The following is a 19,923-nucleotide window of genomic DNA, read 5'->3' as shown; positions in this document are numbered from 1 at the left end:
CTGCATTAGTTATAAAATTAGAATTGAGTTCATAGTTATAAATCCAACGAGAATGCAAGAAAATGATATGTTTTAGATATCTTCTCTGTAGACCCCCAGAGTACCATCACAGGGGCCCGTGAGGCCCACAGACTCCGCGGTAAAATCATCTACGAAAATATAGGTTACTCACTCTATCTATTGGATGTATGTGGGGGAGAGACCAGTGCTCTGCACGGAACGAAACAATGTACCGACACGGTGTGCGCACGTGACCGCTCTGACAGGGAGAAGTACTGCGCACATCCTCACATTCGTATCCTTCCGCCCTTCAACGCGAATGTCGCTTAATTACCATCGCGCTTGGGAACTCGCCTCGTTTCCTTTCTACACAGCGTGTTGTAGAGGTTTAATTTTTTTCTTCGGATGATATTTTTAAAAGCGACTGCTCGTATCGCTTATTTAAACACTAAACGGCACGCGTCCGCGCACTATTTCTGCTCGTGGCGGCTAGATATGTTTTTTTCTCTCTGGGTAAACGTGCCGGATTTACGTTCTTTTTTCCTCCGTGGGAAGCCATGATGGCAGTTTGAGAGCGGAGCTGCGGAGCGCCCTGAGGAGAGATGAGTCCCGCCGATAAACCGCACACCGTCACGCTTCTCCAAAGGCTACCGTCTTATATCTAACACAGTTCAGGTGGAGACTGTCAGTTGTCATTTTTCACGGAACCAACTTGGCCATCCAGCGACGACGATGATCATTCGTTAGGAGGGTTTTGAGGGGGGGTTTAGCAGCGGTGGCTAGCGGGCGATGCTAGTCGGGAAAGGCTCGCCTGTGTGTTTTCTTCTTCGCGCGGAGATGGAGAGGATTCGCTCCTCTCTTTGGACCTGATCACGGCGCGCGCGCCGGACACACAGACTTCTGCCATACTATTGTTGTTGTTATATCGGATGCGTTCCGGTTCGACCGGGCCGCGGGATCGGAGGACATTTTCAGCAGCTCGGAGGACTGAGCGATCGGGACCGGGAGAGTCGGGCCTGCTGCGCCGAAACGGATAGAGGCCCGTCTGCGAGAAGCTGTAATCCGGCCCGCTGCTCGAGACCCACCGGGCCACACACACACACACACACACACACACACACACACACACACACACACACACACACACACACACACACACACACACACACACACACACACACACACACACACACACACACACACACACACACACACACACACACACACACACACACACACACACACACACACACACACACACACACACACACACACACACACACACACACACACACACACACACACACACACACACACACACACACACACACACACACACACACACACACACTCAAGGGTGAGAGAGACGCAGAGCCATTCCGAGCGAACACAACCCCCTTTCTAACAAAAAACGGAATAAAACTGAAGTGTTTTGAACTGCTGTCATGGCAATGACTGCAAAAATTAAAGAAATAGTCAGTCGGAATAAGAGGCGATATCAAGAGGATGGGTTCGATTTGGATTTAACGTGTATCCTTTCTCATATTTACTGTCTGAGCTACTTTCTACTCTCTTTTATGTTATATGTATATGTGTGTCATATCTTGTAAACGATAGGGCTTTGTGAGAATGATGGTATGCTTTCCCAACATGGTTTCCTCCTTTTAATGTCTTTGTATACTATATGTTAGGCAAAACCTTTTTAAAATGCTTAGTCATGACGCTCTTACTGTCTTAATAATGAAATGTCTTTTTTAACCTCTCTTGTAGGATGCAGATATCGGGTTAGACAGCTACATGGCTGTAATGGCAGACAGTCTCTTTCCAGACGGCCAATTTTAGATAAAGTATGAGATGCTCTGTCAATTTGTTGAACATCAATGTGTGCTTGACAGCGTCTATATGAGCTTAGCACAACAATGACAGCAGTTTGCTGAAGAGATTGAACAAATCGGTTTGTATTGACAAATCCGTGATTTCTTCTACTAGCTAATGACCGTACTATTGATCATGTACAAAAATGAGAGGTCTATTCAGTGACCTTAATGGATAATGCAGTGTGGAGTGTGTTCTAACCTGGCTATTCTTAGAAATATTTGAATCAGTTGGTTTCCTGACATGCATGTGAAGAGAAGTTGAGTTGGCCAGGATGCCCTGAGACTCCATAGAAGCTCCAAGAAAACATCAAACATCTTTAGCCAATCAAAAAGGTGATTAATCAGTCATGTGTCCAGGTCAGCATGTAACCTGCTTTGTCATCAAGTCCAAATGCTGTGGGCAAGTGATAAATTATTGTAACGACACTGATGTCCAAAAGATAAACATTTTATTTCTTATATCTATAATAGTGGTTGACCGATATCAGGCATTGAAAAACGCTCAACTCATGAACTCACAAATAATTTCGGTTTTAATGAATTTTAATAACAATTGCCAAAGCTGTCAGTTGAATTAGAATCTGACATAACTAAACTGACTCTCAAAATGTCCAAATGTCAGCTGATTAATCAGCTTGGCCTAGATATTGATGTAATATTAATCCATAAAACAAAAGGAATATTTTATTGTTCGTACGCATTTACATGCACAGAAAAACAGAAGTTTGGTGGAAATTCCCTTTTGATTGTGAACTCATCATGACTATTGAAGGAATTATAGATATTCATTTGCTCTCAGCATTTAGACCTCTTCCTCATTTTCATCTGGCCTTTTGTTTTAACAATCTGGCTCTTGTGTGCAAACACCATTAGTGCAGGGGGATGTAGGTAAAGTCTGTCTAACTTTCTCGATTCGGAGAATGAAGCAGATGTGATTGTTCTTGTGCAGTTTTTGCACCAGCAAGCGGTTCGACATTACTGCTGCTAAGCCTTGTAGATTTGCGGAAGTGTGGCTGGTCAGGTGTTTGACAGAAAATGTTGTCTTAAACAAGCATGTTAAAATGGGATGAGATGACAAGTGTAAGAGTAATCTATCTGATTCGTAAGTGAGGTCGGGAAATCCTAACTTCTGGGGGTTTTCGAAATGGTCAACTCCTGCTGGTCATTGTTAAGCTCTGTGATGATCATGGTTGTCCACCATTGCCTTTTCCCCTGCTGCAGTAAATCTCACCTCTGGTTTGCAAAGCTACACCACTGGCGTACTGAGCATGCTGGGAAAGGTCAAATGTCATACAAGCTGTCAGAGCTGCAGATTTTTAATGCCTCAGTCTCTTCATCAGACATATTTATTTAAATGACTGTATTCTCTGTTGCTCATGTTACATTTGTGTTTTCAAAAGTCGCAGCTTTACTTTCTTTCGCTTTTGCTTGATTTCTGAGATTTTTTTTTAGTCTATGTGTGTGGTTTAAGTGTCATTTCAGTATACTTTCATGCAGCTATGTTCAGAAGGGTGGAGGGTGTTTTAGCAATCTGGGTGGAAATGGTTTACATGTTAAAACCGCTGGCTCCATCAGTGTGACTGTGTGTACATTGCTCGGCTGACATTGAGATATTGCTTAGCAGCTGATGAAAGAGAGGGATGCAATGCAGATACCTTGTTCTGTTGTCTGTGGTGCACGTTACTTACATGTGAAGAACGTGCCTTGATTGATTGTATATTTTATTTACATTGACGTTCCATCTTTTATATGCATAAAATGTGCACAAGAAAATTGCCGTTGAATGTCAATGAATGCTTGGTTTTAAATGATTAAATGAGTGGTTTTAAAATGTATTCGGAGAAAATGATATAGAATTTTGATCGGTTATCTGCCATAACACACACACACAGAAAAATATTAGCTTATCAGTGCATCTCTACTTTTGTCCTGCCTGTGAGCCCTGATCATTCTTCTCTGACATGGAGGAAGCTGTGGATTTCGCCTTTTTTTAAAGTGTTTTCAAGGCTTGTTAAACATGGGAATCTGTTGCAGTTACAGATTAGACAATCAGGTTGTTTGCTAGAAGTTTAATTATTTAATTTGTTGTCAGAAGGACATAAATTGCCCCGCTGTGCTTTGGGAATCCTTGTAAACGCTTTCTTCGCCATTGTCTTATTTTCAGGTGTCATTGAGGTGACATTTTCCTTTCCATGTACAATCCACTCACCATGTACATGTACAATACAATTCACCCACCTTTTCCTTTCTTTTTTCTGATCTATTGTGGTTTGTCGTGGGTATGTTAGTTTTGAACACCAGCTATTTTAGTGCTTTAGATTTCTTTAACAGTAGTTATGATGTATGAGTCGCTAACTGTTTTAAAGGAATTGGGCTAAAAATAAGCGTGACTCATCCAATTAAAAAGCTTCTGGCTTTCTATTCTGACACTGTACGACAGGAAATGAACAGAACAGAGAAGCTCTGCTTCTCTCCCTCTTTCTCCACCGTGTTGTGGTTGAGGTGTGAAACCTCCCCCAGAGTCTGCACACATCATGGTAGCGAGAGCGTACAGTAGAAATGCCTGCAGATGCACAGCGAGCAAGGGAAGTGAGAAGCGAAAGAATGGATGAGAATGAGGCTCTCTAAGGAGACATTGTCTTGCCTTGTCAAAAAGCTGCATGATTAAGTGTGAGCTGCATTTGAGCACAGTGGCTGGCTTAGTGACCTTTGACCTGGTTGGTGTAGGTAAGGATTGTAAAGCAGATTGACCTGGCTTGCGTAGGTAGAAAGTGCTGACACTCCTGTGCCTACGGTCTGACGTCTTTTGTCTTTTTGATTGTCATATTGTTTTTTTCTTGCCACTTTTGGGTGAACTACTCCTTGCGAGTATAAGTTTAACTTGTAAGTCTTGTAAAGTGTTGTACAGTCACCTTATTTTCCTTAACAAGCATATCAGACATATACCCCAACATAATTGCCATGGGCTTCCCTGCCGAAAGGTTGGAGGGAGTCTACAGAAACAACATAGATGATGTGGTTCGGTAAGTTCAGTTGGAAAAAAGTCCTATCTCTTTTAGTTCATCCCACTGTATATTTGACATTGACAATAAAGTGTTTTCGTAAGTTAGAATTAATCACGGTCTCTAAAAGGAAATACTGTAATTTCAGTCTTTCTCATATGTTGTTGTTTTCTTTCCAGATTTCTAGATTCGAAGCATAAAAATCATTATAAAATTTATAATCTGTAAGTATTTGTTATATTTGAGTACGTACACAATATAAGTGATTATTGTAAGAATATTGGGTGCTCAGAGCTGTGCTTTTCTTTCCAGATGTGCTGAAAGACACTACGATGCATCCAAATTCAATTGTAGGGGTGAGTACATCTAGTTTCATTTTAAAGTATTACATTTTAATTTTTAAACTTGAGCTTTTAGGGCTTTTGTTTTTTGTCTGGAAAGTAGTGAATGACACAAGTACTTCACCGCAGTGTCTCTTTAATTACACCTGAACGAAAGATATAAGCTCTTTTCTTTTAGCTGACATAAACGGGTCCATTTGTTTTTAAAGCTGAAATACAATACAAGTTTTGCCCAGATTTGCAGTCTGGAGGAGTCAGCGCTAATTGAGGAAAGTCATAGCCAGTCTACAGATTTTGGGTGGTCAGAATCGACTACAAATCGCCTTGTGTGTGATAAAGCACAGCATTTTTTGTAGATTCAGACTATGATACAGGATTTTAGAAAGTGATGAGGGGTGCCACATTAACATTCACTTTTTTTCTTAAGTTCGCAGTTGATATTAAACATTACATATAACTGATCATACTGATTTCAGTGTCTGCTTCAGTTGTTCAATGAGATGGTTTGGTATTGATGATTATTGTTGGGAAGTTGTTAAGTAAAGATTTTTGTGCTAATCAAAAGGCTTGGTGTCAAGTCTTTCCTAACATGAAACCGTTAAAAATGAGTTCTGCTGTTTATTAAAAACACAAAAAGCAACTGGTTTGATGTCTGTTTTAGTTAGTGACCATTCACAGTAGCATATTTTTATTACATGTTTATTGTGGCCAAAATAATTCACAATAATGGTATTAAATATTTAACATTTTTTACTTTTTTCTTTTTCTTTTCCTGCCTATGGTTTGCCCTCAAAATATGACTGAAGCGAGGCTACAAAAAGCATACAAAATAACTGCTTATCAACACTTCCTTCAGAACAAGTTGTCTAACATCTCGTTTTTATACAAGATCCAAAAAACTCCCACATCGGAGAGCAACATTTTTTCAGATGCCGGTAGTGTGTCTTGCTTTCGTCATCTCTTCCGACATGATTTTTATGTCTCAGTAGTAGCTACGTGCTGCATCATTTTTTTTGTTTTTTTTTCTGTTTCATGACTGGTGGCAACTTGCATTAGAGTCCAGTTTTGCCACCTACTTTGTTTGATTGTCAATCAGATTATTTAACATACTATTATATGTGTAGTATTAACATATCAATATTTCTTGATATCAGTACCGGTGTAATCTCGATCATTACGTTCTCATTCTTAGACCTATTCTGAAGGACTTTAAAGGTGATTCTAAAGGTGATTTTAGTACCGAGTACTGAATCTGAACTTGTTTTGTCTTTAGTGGCTCAATATCCCTTCGAGGACCATAACCCGCCACAGTTGGAATTAATAAAGCCCTTCTGCGAGGATCTCGACCAGTGGCTATCCGAAGATGAGAACCACGTGGCGGCTATCCACTGCAAGGCAGGCAAAGGCCGCACAGGGGTCATGATATGCGCCTACCTGTTGCATCGCAGGAAGTTCTCGGAGGCACAAGAGGCACTGGACTTTTATGGAGAAGTCAGGACCAGAGATAAAAAGGTACAACGGCTTGGTTCTGCACGGTGTTAATTTCGTCAACGACTTTTTTTTTTTACCGACGACAATGAGACCATAACGAACTAAAACTCTTTTTGAATGACAAAAACTATGGCGTAAATCAGTACATTGCATCCATTGCAGCTGTGCATTCGGTTTTAAAGGGATAGCAGCCTAGTTTCGATATTCGAAGTAAACGGAAATCGAATTAAGACATGTGGAGTATTCCTGTTTTAGACGCATTACTGAAGTGCCGAATAGACACCTTAATCACATTATTACCATTGTGTAGGACTTTTTTGCCGCATTTTGCGACAGGATACACACACTGCAGTGGTCAAATTAAAGGGCTACAACACTGTCATCGTCTGTATGCACGTACAAGTAATTAACTCCACTTGAAGCTTTCATAAAATTAAAAATTAAACACCCAAAACTGTACATGGCATCATCACGAATACGAACTATATATATGTGAAATTCCGGAGGGGATGTTGGATGGTGTCATGTGGGGACATAATGACGTGTGCCATTAATCAAACTATACTATAACATTTAAAACGGGAACATGAAAGAAATATTCTAAAAGCAATTAATGTAAACACCATAATCATAATACTGGCTTATTTAGAGTAAGGTAAATAATTAGATTACTGATGTCCATCTAAACGTAGTCATTGATGTTAATCAAGCAACAAAAGTAAGACAGAAAATCACACACTGCTTTTGACTGAAAAACTTTAGTAGCCCTAAAGATTAATCTAAATTTATTTATAGAATAAATATGTCTGCTTGACAGAATGAAGAATATGGTAAACAAGTTGCTATAAAGAATGCATAATTAGCCTATATAACCATTGGTATTTCATTAAAAAGAAGACCATGTTCTTGTTCTTTATGAGAAGTAGTTTTATTTAATTTTAATATAAATGCATGTTGTGTGTCACCGCAGTTAAATCGGTGTCTATCATGATAAAACCTTAATATCAAATCTATAGAATGAGTTTGGAATTTTTAGAGAAATGCTTAATAAATGCACTGTAACTAAACCCATTAGATTTTAGCCGACTAAATTTACTGTAGATTTATTCGACTAAACTCTTATGATATACTAAAAACAATTAAGATGACTAAAATATGACACAAACTAAATGGCATTTTAGTCAAAAGACTATGACTAAAACTAAATAAAAAATTGCTGTCAAAATTAACACTGGATCTGCATTCTATTTATGATTTTGCGTCGATGATGAGGTATCACAGCTAGATTACATTGCCAAGTATTTCTGTGTAAGTTACTAAGCCATTTTCCTTTTTCTTTTTCAGGGGGTCACCATTCCCAGCCAGCGCAGGTATGTGTATTACTACAGCTACCTGCTGAAGAACAAGCTGGAATATAAACCCGTTGCTCTCCTGTTCCATAAAATGGTTTTCCAGACTCTGCCCATGTTCAGTGGGGGCACCTGCAGTAAGTCTTAATGTCCTTTAACCTAGTCTTAAACATGACAATGTGTCGCAATTCAGCTTTTTGGAATGATGGTGTGTAAAGAAAGCATGTTTGTATATATGTTGTACATACAAAAGCCTGAGATGTTTTGAAAGTGTTATTTGATCAAATGAACCTGGATATGCTGTCATGTGGGGTTGTGGTCACACTCACAAGGATCTTTCGGCTATGTCCCTAACACTCATGGGTACGCTGCCTTTCTCTGTTCCTGTTTTCTTTTCTTTAAATATTTCTCTTGAGGACTCTGTTCTGACATATCAGCTCCTGCAGCCCACAACACATTCTTGTGTATAATGACATCACAGATCGCGCCCTCTGTCCACCCCTCCCCCCCATTCGTACATAGTGTTCTAGTTCATGTTTTTGTTCACGTTCGTGGATCTGTACGCAACAGCCAGGCTGAACACCAACCCGAACTGCACCCTACATCACTCCCATTTTTGGGAAGTACTTCATGTATCGAAATTGGAACTAAAAGTGCAGAGTCAGTCTCAGAAATCCTATGATTCAAAGGTAGACTCCAGAGTTCCAGACCGTGTGTGTGTGTGTGTGTGTGTGTGTGTGTGTGTGTGTGTGTGTGAGAGATGGCTGTCATGCCAGGGCCAGTGCGGTGTAGAGCCAAGCTCTTGGCCAGGCTGATGGTGGTGGTGGTGTTTAACTTCCTTCTCTCTCTCTAAGGGGACAGTACTGTTAAAAACAGGAGTGAGGTGAATCCCCAGGGCTTCAAGAAAGGCAACTGGCACTGGGGTAAAACGGCATTATTTTTATCTACTACTGTTAAGGGAATCATCTTCAAATGTCAGAGAGGCCCTGCCCTGTACTGCATTTGGTACAGTTCAGTACAGCATTTGATGCTCTTGTCTCTTTCAGGCAGGAGCCCAGAAACATGAAGTAGAAAGAAGTCTTAAATATTTGATCTGCTCTAAAACCCTTCGAGATGTTCTGTTTTAATTGAGAACAAAAAATAACTGTTTAATAATTATAATGATGGAATTCTGAATTAATCAAGTACTCTGAATAAATTTGCTGTGCATTAAGTGGGCGGTATGACCTAAATTTCATATTATGGTATGAATTACATGTTTAAAGTATCAAATATACTATTTTACTGTTACATTATTGTTATTGTTACTAATTATATTTCATTTTTTACAATATATGTACTATATATATATTAATATATAGTAATGCATATATTATTAATATATGTACTATATATATTATGTTATATATGTACTATTGGTTAGTTACCTAGTTAAAAGTTTGTGGGTGGTAAAACATGTTTTTAAAAGAAGACACTTACCAAGGCTGCATTTATTTGATCAATACAGTAAAAATGGTAATATTGTGAAATATTAAAATTTTTAGAGTAACTTTTAAATTTTTTCCTGTGATGGCAAAGCTGAATTTTCAGCTACCATTACTCCAGTGTCACATAATCCTTCAGAAATCATTCTAAAATGCTTATCTTGTTTATGTTGAAAACAGTTGTTCTTCTTAATATTTTTTGTGGAAACCAAGATACATTTTTTTTGTTTCTTTAATGAATATTTCAAATGAAATATTTATTAAAATGAAAGTTTTTTGTGACTGTGAAAGTCTTTACCTAATCAATGTAATGCATATTTGCTGAATAACAAAAAGTAATTTCCTTTCTCTTTTTTAATTTTTGAATGGTAGTGTGTGTGTGTGTATGTACAGTGGGGAAAAAAAGTATTTAGTCAGCCACCGATTGTGCAAGTTCTCCCACTTAAAAAGATGAGAGAGGCCTGTAATTTTCATCATAGGTATACCTCAACTATGAGAGACAAAATTAGAAAAAAAATCCAGAAAATCACATTGTAGGATTTTTAAAGAATTTATTTGCAAATTATGGTGGAAAATAAGTATTTGGTCAATAACAAAATTTCATCTCAATACTTTGTTATATACCCTTTGTTGGCAATGACAGAGGTCAAATGTTTTCTGTAAGTCTTCACAAGGTTTTCACACACTGTTGCTGGTATTTTGGCCCATTCCTCCATGCAGATCTCCTCTAGAGCAGTAATGTTTTGGGGCTGTCGCTGGGCAAAACGGATTTTCAACTCCCTCCAAAGATTTTCTATGGGGTTGAGATCTGGAGACTGGCTAGGCCACTCCAGGACCTTGAAATGCTTCTTACGAAGCCACTCCTTCGTTGCCCGGGCGGTGTGTTTTGGATCATTGTCATGCTGAAAGACCCAGCCATGTTTCATCTTCAATGCCCTTGCTGATGGAAGGAGGTTTTCACTCAAAATCTCACGATACATGGCCCCATTCATTCTTTCGTTTACACGGATCAGTCGTCCTGGTCCCTTTGCAGAGAAACAGCCCCAAAGCATGATGTTTCCACCCCCATGCTTCACAGTAGGTATGGTGTTCTTTGGATGCAACTCAGCATTCTTTCTCCTCCAAACACGACAAGTTGAGTTTTTACCAAATAGTTCTATTTTGGTTTCATCTGACCATATGACATTCTCCCAATCCTCTTCTGGATCATCCAAATGCTCTCTAGCAAACTTCAGACGGGCCTGGACATGTACTGGCTTAAGCAGGGGGACACGTCTGGCACTGCAGGATTTGAGTCCCTGGCGGCTCAGTGTGTTACTGATGGTAGCCTTTGTTACTTTGGTCCCAGCTCTCTGCAGGTCATTCACTAGGTCCCCCTGTGTGGTTCTGGGATTTTTGCTCACAGTTCTTGTGATCATTTTGACCCCACGGGGTGAGATCTTGTGTGGAGCCCCAGATCGAGGGAGATTATCAGTGGTCTTGTATGTCTTCCATTTTCTAATAATTGCTCCCACAGTTGATTTTTTCACACCAAGCTGCTTACCTATTGCCGATTCAGTCTTCCCAGCCTGGTGCAGGTCTACAATTTTGTTTCTGGTGTCCTTTGACAGCTCTTTGGTCTTGGCCATGGTGGAGTTTGGAGTGTGACTGTTTGAGGTTGTGGACAGGTGTCTTTTATACTGATAACGAGTTCAAACAGATGCCATTAATACAGGTAACGAGTGGAGGACAGAGGAGCCTCTTAAAGAAGAAGTTACAGGTCTGTGAGAGCCAGAAATCTTGCTTGTTTGTAGGTGACCAAATACTTATTTTCCACCATAATTTGCAAATAAATTCTTTAAAAATCCTACAATGTGATTTTCTGGATTTTTTTTTCTCATTTTGTCTCTCATAATTGAGGTATACCTATGATGAAAATTACAGGCCTCACTCATCTTTTTAAGTGGGAGAACTTCCACAATTGGTGGCTGACTAAATACTTTTTGCCCCACTGTATCTGTTGATGTATGTATGTATATATATATATATATATATATATATATATATACATACACACAGTATATGGAAAAAATCTATAGGTTGACAACGTACTGTCATACCACACACATAGTGTTCTTGTTTAAAAGAAGAACCTCCCTGTGTTACATGCTGACTGTGCGGGGTGCATGCAGGGGTTGGGCAGCTGGGTGCTTGTTCTTGGATCAGTGTTAATTTTGACAGCAAATTTTGATTTAGTTTGTCATATTTTAGTCATCTGAATTGTTTTTAGTTTTAGTCGACTAAATCTACAGTCAATTTAGTCGGCTAAAATCTAATGGGTTTAGTTAGTGCATTTATTAAGCATTTCTCTAAAATTTCCAAACTCATTCTATAGATTTGATATTAAGGTTTTATCATGATGGACACTGATTTAACTGCGGTGACACACAACATGCCTTCATGTTAAAATTAAATAAAGCCACTTCTCATAAAGAACAAGAACATGGTCTTCTTTTTAATGAAATACCAATGGTTATATAAGCTAATTATGCATTCTTTGTAGCAAATTGTTTACCATATTCTTCATTCTTTCAAGCAGACATATTTATTACTATAAATAAATTTAGATTAATCTTTAGGGCTCCTTAAGTTTTTCAGTCAAGAGCAATGCGTGATTTTCTGTCTTTCTTTTGTTGCTTGATTAACATCAATGACTCGGACAATAGCAACTAAATTAGGCTGCTGTCCCTTTAAAACCGGATGCAAGGTCCGTTCCCCCTGCCGTTTACTTCAGACGTAATTAACTATGTTTACGTGAATAGTCGTCAAAACGGACAATTCGACATCATTTTGTGTGTAATTCTCCGTTCATGCCACGCGTAAGAGAACTCGCACGCTGTGAAACGCGCTTTCCGTGTGTATGCTTTAGTATCTGCGCTCAGAACACCGGACCGAATTGAGTTCTCTCTTGCGTCGTCAGATTTATCTATATGTCCGCTCTTCTCTTACTCCCATATATTGACATTTTTTTTAACGTTTTATGCGACGTGCAGCAAGTGTATGTTAGCTTATGTCTCGCCGGTTCATATGTATGCATCTAACCTCCGAACCTGAATGAATCTCTTCCCAAATCGTCCCTCCCTAACATTTTCGTCTCGTTTTTATTCGTTGACGAAAAGGTCAATAGATTTACGTCATAGTTTGTCATTCAAAAAGAGTTTTAGTTCGTGATCGTATCGTTGTCGTCAGTGAAAAAACTGTCGTTGACGAAAATTATTTGTCAACGAAATTAACACGGTCTTGGATGCATCTCTTCCTTTGCATCAAGCCCGTTCCTAATCACTGACATTGCCTTGACTGATGATGTCAGAGCCGAAGGGTGGAGTTATTTCACTCAGTGTGGGCTCCTTGATAATGAACACCTTTCTTTATTTCCTCTTTGCTCAATACAATGCTTCTGCTTACCTTTTTATTTTCTTTTTCTCTTTTTAAATTTATTCCCACCATTCTCCTCTTCCTACCTGTCTCCCTCCCTTTCTCACTCTCTCCATCTCTCTTCTATCAAACAGACCCTCAGTTCGTCGTGTATCAGTTGAAGGTAAAGATCCACACGTCAAACCCAGCCCACACACGGAGGGAAGAGAAGCACATGATCTTTGAGTTCCCTCAGCCTCTTCCGGTTTGTGGCGACATCAAAGTGGAATTCTTCCACAAACAGAGCAAGATGATGAAGAAGGTAAGTTATCGTGTAAACTTTGACCTATGACTAGGGCTGGGTATCGAGTTCAATACTTTTTAGGCACCGACCGAATTGCCTCGATACTATCGAGTATCGAAAAATGTCTCGTCGTTCGGTATCAAATTTCGATATCTAAGGGGTTAATCTCATCAACGTCAGTGAGGCGCAGATCGATCAGTGTTTGACATCCGCGAGAGCGATGCGAAAACGTACGGAGCAGTCTGCTCGTGGTATCTTACTATAGCCTAATACACCGATAGGTCTGCACAGTCGGTCCGCGACTGTGACACTCAGAGATGTGGCTCACACGTGAGGATTTAGTGTGAATGCGTCCCAGCCCCCGTAGCTGTAAGGCTACATTTACACTGGGGCGCTTTTGTTTTAAAATGAAAACGATCCGATGAATCTGCCGTTTGATCCGATCCGTTACGATCCGATCCACGCATAAACATCTGATGAATCTGCCGTTTGAACGAATCGTTTGAATGAACGACTCAATGACTCACTCATTAAACGCTCACTACTGGCACCTACTGGCGTTTTAATTTAGTTGAAAAGTATAATTTCCACCATAATTTCTTTGTATATTAAAAAATATTTATTATTTAATAATTATTTAATGCAGTTGTATTTTTCAGTGTCAATTGAATTTATAGGTCAAATGTAAGGATTTGAAATGAAAGTATTAATGAGATTAGTGGGAATAGAATAAATCATTTGCAAAAAAACAAAACACACACACACACACACACACACACATATATATATATTATAACCTCTGAGTCAGAGCAGCGATCATGGAAGAGAGAGCACAGGCAGACAGCGCTAGAAACTGCTAATGCTTATCAGTAAATCAGTAGAAAATAAATAGAAATTACGATTCTGTCTGAGCTAGGTGATTCTGTCACATGCACTAGTGTAAATGTAGCAGATGTGTAAACTGAAGACTATTTTAGCTTTATTAAAACTATTTGCACTGATTTTTTGTTTGTTACATTTTGTTCCTTTGTGCAGTGGATTTGAGTCTGTATAAACATCAACAAGCTGAAAAATAAAACCAAAGTTTTTATTTTTTTTGGATAATGTAATCTTGTTCAAATAGATTTCATATAATTGGTATCGAAAAAAGTATCGTTCAGGAACCGGTATCGAAGTCAAGGTATCGTTATCGATATCGAAAATTTTTGTACGATACCCAGCCCTACCTATGATCCATAATCTTGTTGGTACACCGTATCACAGGATCTTGACCCCGTTACCAAGGCTGCAGGGAGGTGTTGCCTTTTGGTGGTTTGTGGTTTTCCTATTGTTTTACGTCTTCGCTTTAGCAGCTGCTATGTCTTTTTGCGTGCCTTCTAAATGTTTGCGTCCTCATTTTTAATTTTTCTTCTCCCAAAAGAGCATGCCTGTCCTGTGCGTGTTTGTGTTTCTGCTTTATATAAATGTGTTTATAAGTGCAGTTGTTGGAATGTGTATTTGTGTTTGTAAACACTTGATATTTATGGCCATCCGATGCCCAAATGAAAACCTTTGCTGTGTGCTCATGTGCGTTCGCAGGATAAAATGTTCCATTTCTGGATAAACACGTTCTTCATTCCGGGTCCCGAGGAAGCTGGGGAGAAAGTGGAGAATGGGTCGGTGGTCAACGACGTGGACAGCCTCTCCTCTCAGAGCCAGAGCTCCCTGGCAGAGAGGGAGAGAGGGATCGCAGCGGGAGGACTTGAAAGAGAAAAGGGTGCAGAAAGGGGAGGAGAGCGAGTGGGAGTAGCGGATGGAGATAAAGACTACTTGATTCTGACCTTAACGAAGAACGACTTGGATAAGGCCAATAAGGACAAAGCTAACCGATACTTCTCACCCAACTTCAAGGTGAGGGCACACCATTCAACACTTAACAATGGATTGATCAAAGTAGCTTGATGGCTTTATATAGCAAATATGCAAAATACTCCAGGTTCACTGTATTTGTTATTTCTACATTTGCATAATTTCAAACATATTTGGTGGCTACAGGTTATACAAATGTAATAATGTGAAACCAAGTCTCAGAAAAGGAAATGACACCAGTTTTTAATCATTTACCCCTATGTCGTTCCAAACCCGTAAAAGCTTTGTTCGTCTTCGGAACATAATTTAAGATATTTTGGATGAAAACCGGGAGGCTTGTGACTGTCCCATTGACTGACAAGTAAATAACACTGTCGAGGCCCAGAAAAGTATGAAAGACATCGTCAAAATAGACATCTGCCATCAGTGGTTCTGAATTTTATGAAGATGGACTATTTTGACGATGTCTTTCATACTTTTCTGGGCCTCGACAGTGTTATTTACTAGGCAGTTTTGGCATTAATGACAAAATTTTCATTTTGGGGTGGAGTAACCCTTTAAATCGTGCAGCTTCAGTACTTTTGTTTTAACTGATGTACACTTACAGTCATGTTTTATTTATCCTCTTGGGTTTAGGGTGTTGATCACGTGACTGGCCAAATATGACTATCACAGTATCTTATTTTTCTCTAAATGACTCCTGGTTGACTGTGGTATATGTGTATATATACACACTACTAAGGTTTGATGGTGTCAAAAGGTTTGGGGTCAATAACACTCTTTATAGAAAAAAATATTTTAGTAGCAAGGCTGCATTAAATTAATGAAAACGATTAATAAAAAAATGAATGATATCGATATGAACACTATTTATCTGAAATAGAAATCTTTTGTAACATTATAAATGCCTTTATCATCACTTTTGATCAATTTTAAGCATCCTTGCTAAATAAAAGTATTAATTTCTATAATTTCTTTCCCAAAAAAATAATACAAATTATACTGAATGGAATAGTGTATAATGTTACAAAAGCTTTTTATTTCAGATAAATGCTGATCTTTGGATCTTTCTATTCATCAAAGAATCCTGAAAAAAAACTCAACTGTACTCAACTGTTTCAAATATTGATAATCAGCAAATCAGCATATTAGAATGATTTCTGAAGGATCATGTGACACTGAAGACTGGAGTAATGATGCTGAACATTTAGCTATGTATGATCACAGGAATAAATTACATTTTAAAATCTATTGAAATGGAAAGCAATTTTAAATAGTAAAAATATTTCAACACTTTACTGTTTTTGCTGTACTTTGGATCAAATAAATACAGCCTTGGTGAGCAGAAGAGAATTCTTAAAAAAAATAAACAACAACATTAAAAATCTTACTGTTCAAAAACTTTTGACTGGTAGTGTGTAGGCTGATTATTCTTATAGATTGAAACAAATGTGCTTCAGACAGAAAAAAAGGGTATGAAAAGTGCGCCAAGTCGCTGCAGAAAACACAAAAATTGAACAACAACAAAAACTGGAAATGTTGCTGGAGTCGGGCTTATTTAAAATGAAAACTCATTCATTCAACAGGAGGCGCTTTTAGAGTGATAAAACTAGCGGTTTCCCTGATAATGGCTGTAATCAAAGCAGCTCTGCTCATGAACTCTTCTTTATCAGATCAAATGAAAATGCCATCAAAACTTTTCTGAAGACAGTCGGTTCCCTTTCAGAGATACATTCATATAAAACACCTGCGCCGTGTTATGATTTTGAAACGTGCAGTGCTCATGTTTATTCAATGAAGTCAAACAGCACAAATAAATCAATGTATGGGAAACTGGTAATGTATATCGAAATATCGGAAATGTGTTTAAAAATCATATCACCGTTATTGAAAAAAATTATATCGCGATACATATTGATATTGCATTATTGTCCAGCCCTTATCTATCTATCTATCTATCTATCTATCTATCTGTCTGTCTGTCTGTCTGTCTATAAAATATTAAGCAGCACAACTGTTTCCAACATTGATTATAAATCAGCATATTAGAATGATTTCTGAAGGATCATGTGACACTGAAGAGTAATGATGCTGGAGATTCAGCTTTGCTTCAAAGGAATAAATTATAAAGTATATTAAAATAGATAAATTAAATTGCAAAAATATTTCACAAAATTAAATTTTTTTCCCCTGCATTTTTGATCAAATAAATACTGCCTTGATGATCAGAAGAAACTTCTTTAAAAAACATTAAAATCTTCCTGATCCCAAACTTTTGAATGGCAGTGTATTAAAAAAAAAAAAAAAAAGCTGACTCGTACATTAAGAATCCGTTTAATTTTGTGCTCTGCAAAGCACTCATATTTATGCTATCTTCTGTCTTTTGTCTCTTGTCAGGTGAAGCTGTACTTCACCAAGACCGTGGAGGAGCCCTCAAACTCAGAAGCGAGCACTTCAACTTCTGTCACTCCGGATGTGAGTGATAATGAACCCGATCACTACCGCTATTCAGACACCACTGATTCTGACCCAGAAAACGAACCTTTTGATGAGGAACAGCACGCACAGATTACAAAAGTCTGAACACTTTTTGGCATCTACACCACACACACACACACACACACTGACACAAATACATGCCGGACAAAAACAAGAAAAAACAACCAACACCAGTGAAATAAAAAAAGGAGAAAACTTGAAAATAAACTGAAGAGAAAAGGACCCTTCCTCCCCTACCCCTCCTACAGCTCGAGGACATTCGTGTCAAACGCCATTGATCACGGACGAAGAAAATATCCTGACCAATATGTTATTTTATTTCATTTTGATCGATGAATTTCGTGTTTGGATAACAACACTGTTGCCTGAGGTGGGAGGGAGGGTCCTGTAGCTATTCTGTGTATATAAAATCCCTTTTTTGTGTCAAAGACGTTAAAAATCTAGGCAATCAGGAGAGTGGAGGGGAGGGGAGGTAGAGCAGACCACACATCTCTCCTTCTCCCTGTCTTCACCCAGGCCAGTGCTGCAATCACCCTCTCCCCCTCTCCCTCGCTCTCGCTCTTCCCCTCCTTACTGTGAATGCTTCTTGTGCTGTCTGCAGGCGCTAAGACCTTTGACCCCTTCCTGCGCGGTGTGTGCTGGTGTACGTAGTCTTTCAGGCTGTTGTACAAAGGCTACGGTGTGCCAGCGTTCCTTTTCCTAGCCTCACAACCTACCCAGCCCCCACCCCACTGTGTATAACGATAAATTATGCAGGAAAACACGACATCCCATGTAATTGTCGTTTTTTTCTTTCTTTTTTTTCTTTTTATCCTAAGATAATAAAAAATATAATACATGAAAGCGCAGGGAACCAGTGTTTGCAATAATGTTAACACTCAACATTTAAAGGACAAATTGGTGTGCATGTCATTGGAGTCAGTGTCCATGTTTAATAAATGCTATATGATGTGTTTTTATTAAAACAGAAGTGTCAGAACTCTCTTAAACGGTCGTCTGAGATCAATTCACAAAGGTAAATCGGTATCAAGACTTCAAGTTGTGATTGTTTGTATTGCACTATATATATATATATATATATTAGTGCTGTCAAAAGATTAATCGCGATTAATTAATTTCGTTTACATTATATAAATGTGTACACTGTGTATATTTATTATGTATATATAAATACACACATGCATGTATATATTTCAGAAAAATATGCTGTTTATATATTAAATATATTTATATATAATATAAATTATGAATATAATTATATACATGTAAATATTTTCAAAATATATAACATTATAATGTACAATATGAAAACAAATGTAATCTTCAGTAAATAAAATGAACATCTAAGTATTGTTAGCGTTTTAAGGCTCAACTTGTTAAAGGCTCAGCTAACAGTGTAAAATAAGGGAAGTGAGCATTAACTAAATATAACACTGATAAATTCAAATTAATATATATCGGCCAATGTGGTGTCTATACTGCATGTATGCATGTATGTATATATGTGCGTTTATATATATATATTAGTGCTGTCAAACAATTAATCGCGATTAATCACATCCAAAATAAGTTTTTGTTTACATTATACATGTGCGTGTACTGTGTATATTTATTATGTATATATAAATACACACATGCATGTATATATTTCAGAAAAATATGCTGTTTATATATTAAATATATTTATATATAATATAAATTATGAATATAATTATATACATGTAAATATTTTCAAAATATATACTGTATGTGTGTGTCTTTATATATACATAATAAATATACACAGGACACGCACATGTATAATGTAAACAAAAACTTATTTTGGATGTGATTAATCGCGATTAATTGTTTGACAGCACTAATATATATATATAAACGCACATATATACATACATGCATACATGCAGTATAGACACCACATTGGCCGATATATATTAATTTGAATTTATCAGTGTTATATTTAGTTAATGCTCACTTCCCTTATTTTACACTGTTAGCTGAGCCTTTAACAAGTTGAGCCTTAAAACGCTAACAATACTTAGATGTTCATTTTATTTACTGAAGATTACATTTGTTTTCATATTGTACATTATAATGTTATGCCTAAATTGCAGAATTTAAAATTAGTTTTTTTTTCAGTAATTAAAAAAGTGCACTATAATTTGGGGTTGGTAAGTTTTAAAAAAACTAAAAAACGTGTTTAAAAAATAAATAAAAATGTTTTTGAACATTCTCACCAAGTCTGCGTTTATTTGATCAAAAATACAGTAAAACAGAAATACTGTGAAATATTACTGTTTAAAATAACTATTTTATATGTTAATATATTTTAATA

General features: G+C 37.8%; 1 protein-coding gene across 3 annotated transcripts; it reads left to right on the top strand.

Annotated features, from left to right (window-relative positions):
- Positions 1–1,298: 1,298 nt before the first annotated feature.
- ptena (phosphatase and tensin homolog A) lies at positions 1,299–18,410 on the top strand. Of its 3 annotated transcripts, XM_016269812.1 has the most exons (10): positions 1,299–1,530; positions 4,816–4,900; positions 5,059–5,103; positions 5,192–5,235; positions 6,494–6,732; positions 8,056–8,197; positions 8,915–8,983; positions 13,093–13,259; positions 14,820–15,131; positions 17,487–18,410. In XM_016269812.1, the coding sequence occupies exons 1-10, from the start codon at positions 1,446–1,448 to the stop codon at positions 17,670–17,672; spliced, it is 1,374 nt and encodes a 457-aa protein (XP_016125298.1). In that variant the 5' UTR covers positions 1,299–1,445; the 3' UTR covers positions 17,673–18,410. The 3 variants fall into 3 exon arrangements, with proteins under 3 accessions (XP_016125298.1, XP_016125299.1, XP_016125300.1); XM_016269813.1 differs by lacking the exon at positions 8,915–8,983; XM_016269814.1 differs by lacking the exons at positions 1,299–1,530; positions 4,816–4,900; positions 5,059–5,103; positions 5,192–5,235 and adding an exon at positions 5,989–6,155.
- The last annotated feature ends 1,513 nt before the right edge of the window (positions 18,411–19,923 follow it).

This window comes from Sinocyclocheilus grahami, unplaced genomic scaffold (genome assembly GCF_001515645.1).
Source record: "Sinocyclocheilus grahami isolate Dianchi unplaced genomic scaffold, SAMN03320097.WGS_v1.1 scaffold54.1, whole genome shotgun sequence".
Taxonomy (NCBI): domain Eukaryota; kingdom Metazoa; phylum Chordata; class Actinopteri; order Cypriniformes; family Cyprinidae; genus Sinocyclocheilus; species Sinocyclocheilus grahami.
Note: the sequence above shows the minus strand (reverse complement) of the source record. Positions and strands in the feature narration are given on the sequence as shown.

Coding starts and splice junctions, on each gene's coding strand:
- ptena (XM_016269812.1), top strand. CDS start 1,446: ATGGCAATGACTGCAAAAATTAAAGAAATAGTCAGTCGGAATAAGAGG. Junction 1,531..4,815: donor GTTCGATTTGGATTTAACGT/GTATCCTTTCTC, acceptor CAAGCATATCAG/ACATATACCCCAACATAATT. Junction 8,984..13,092: donor GAAAGGCAACTGGCACTGGG/GTAAAACGGCAT, acceptor TCTATCAAACAG/ACCCTCAGTTCGTCGTGTAT.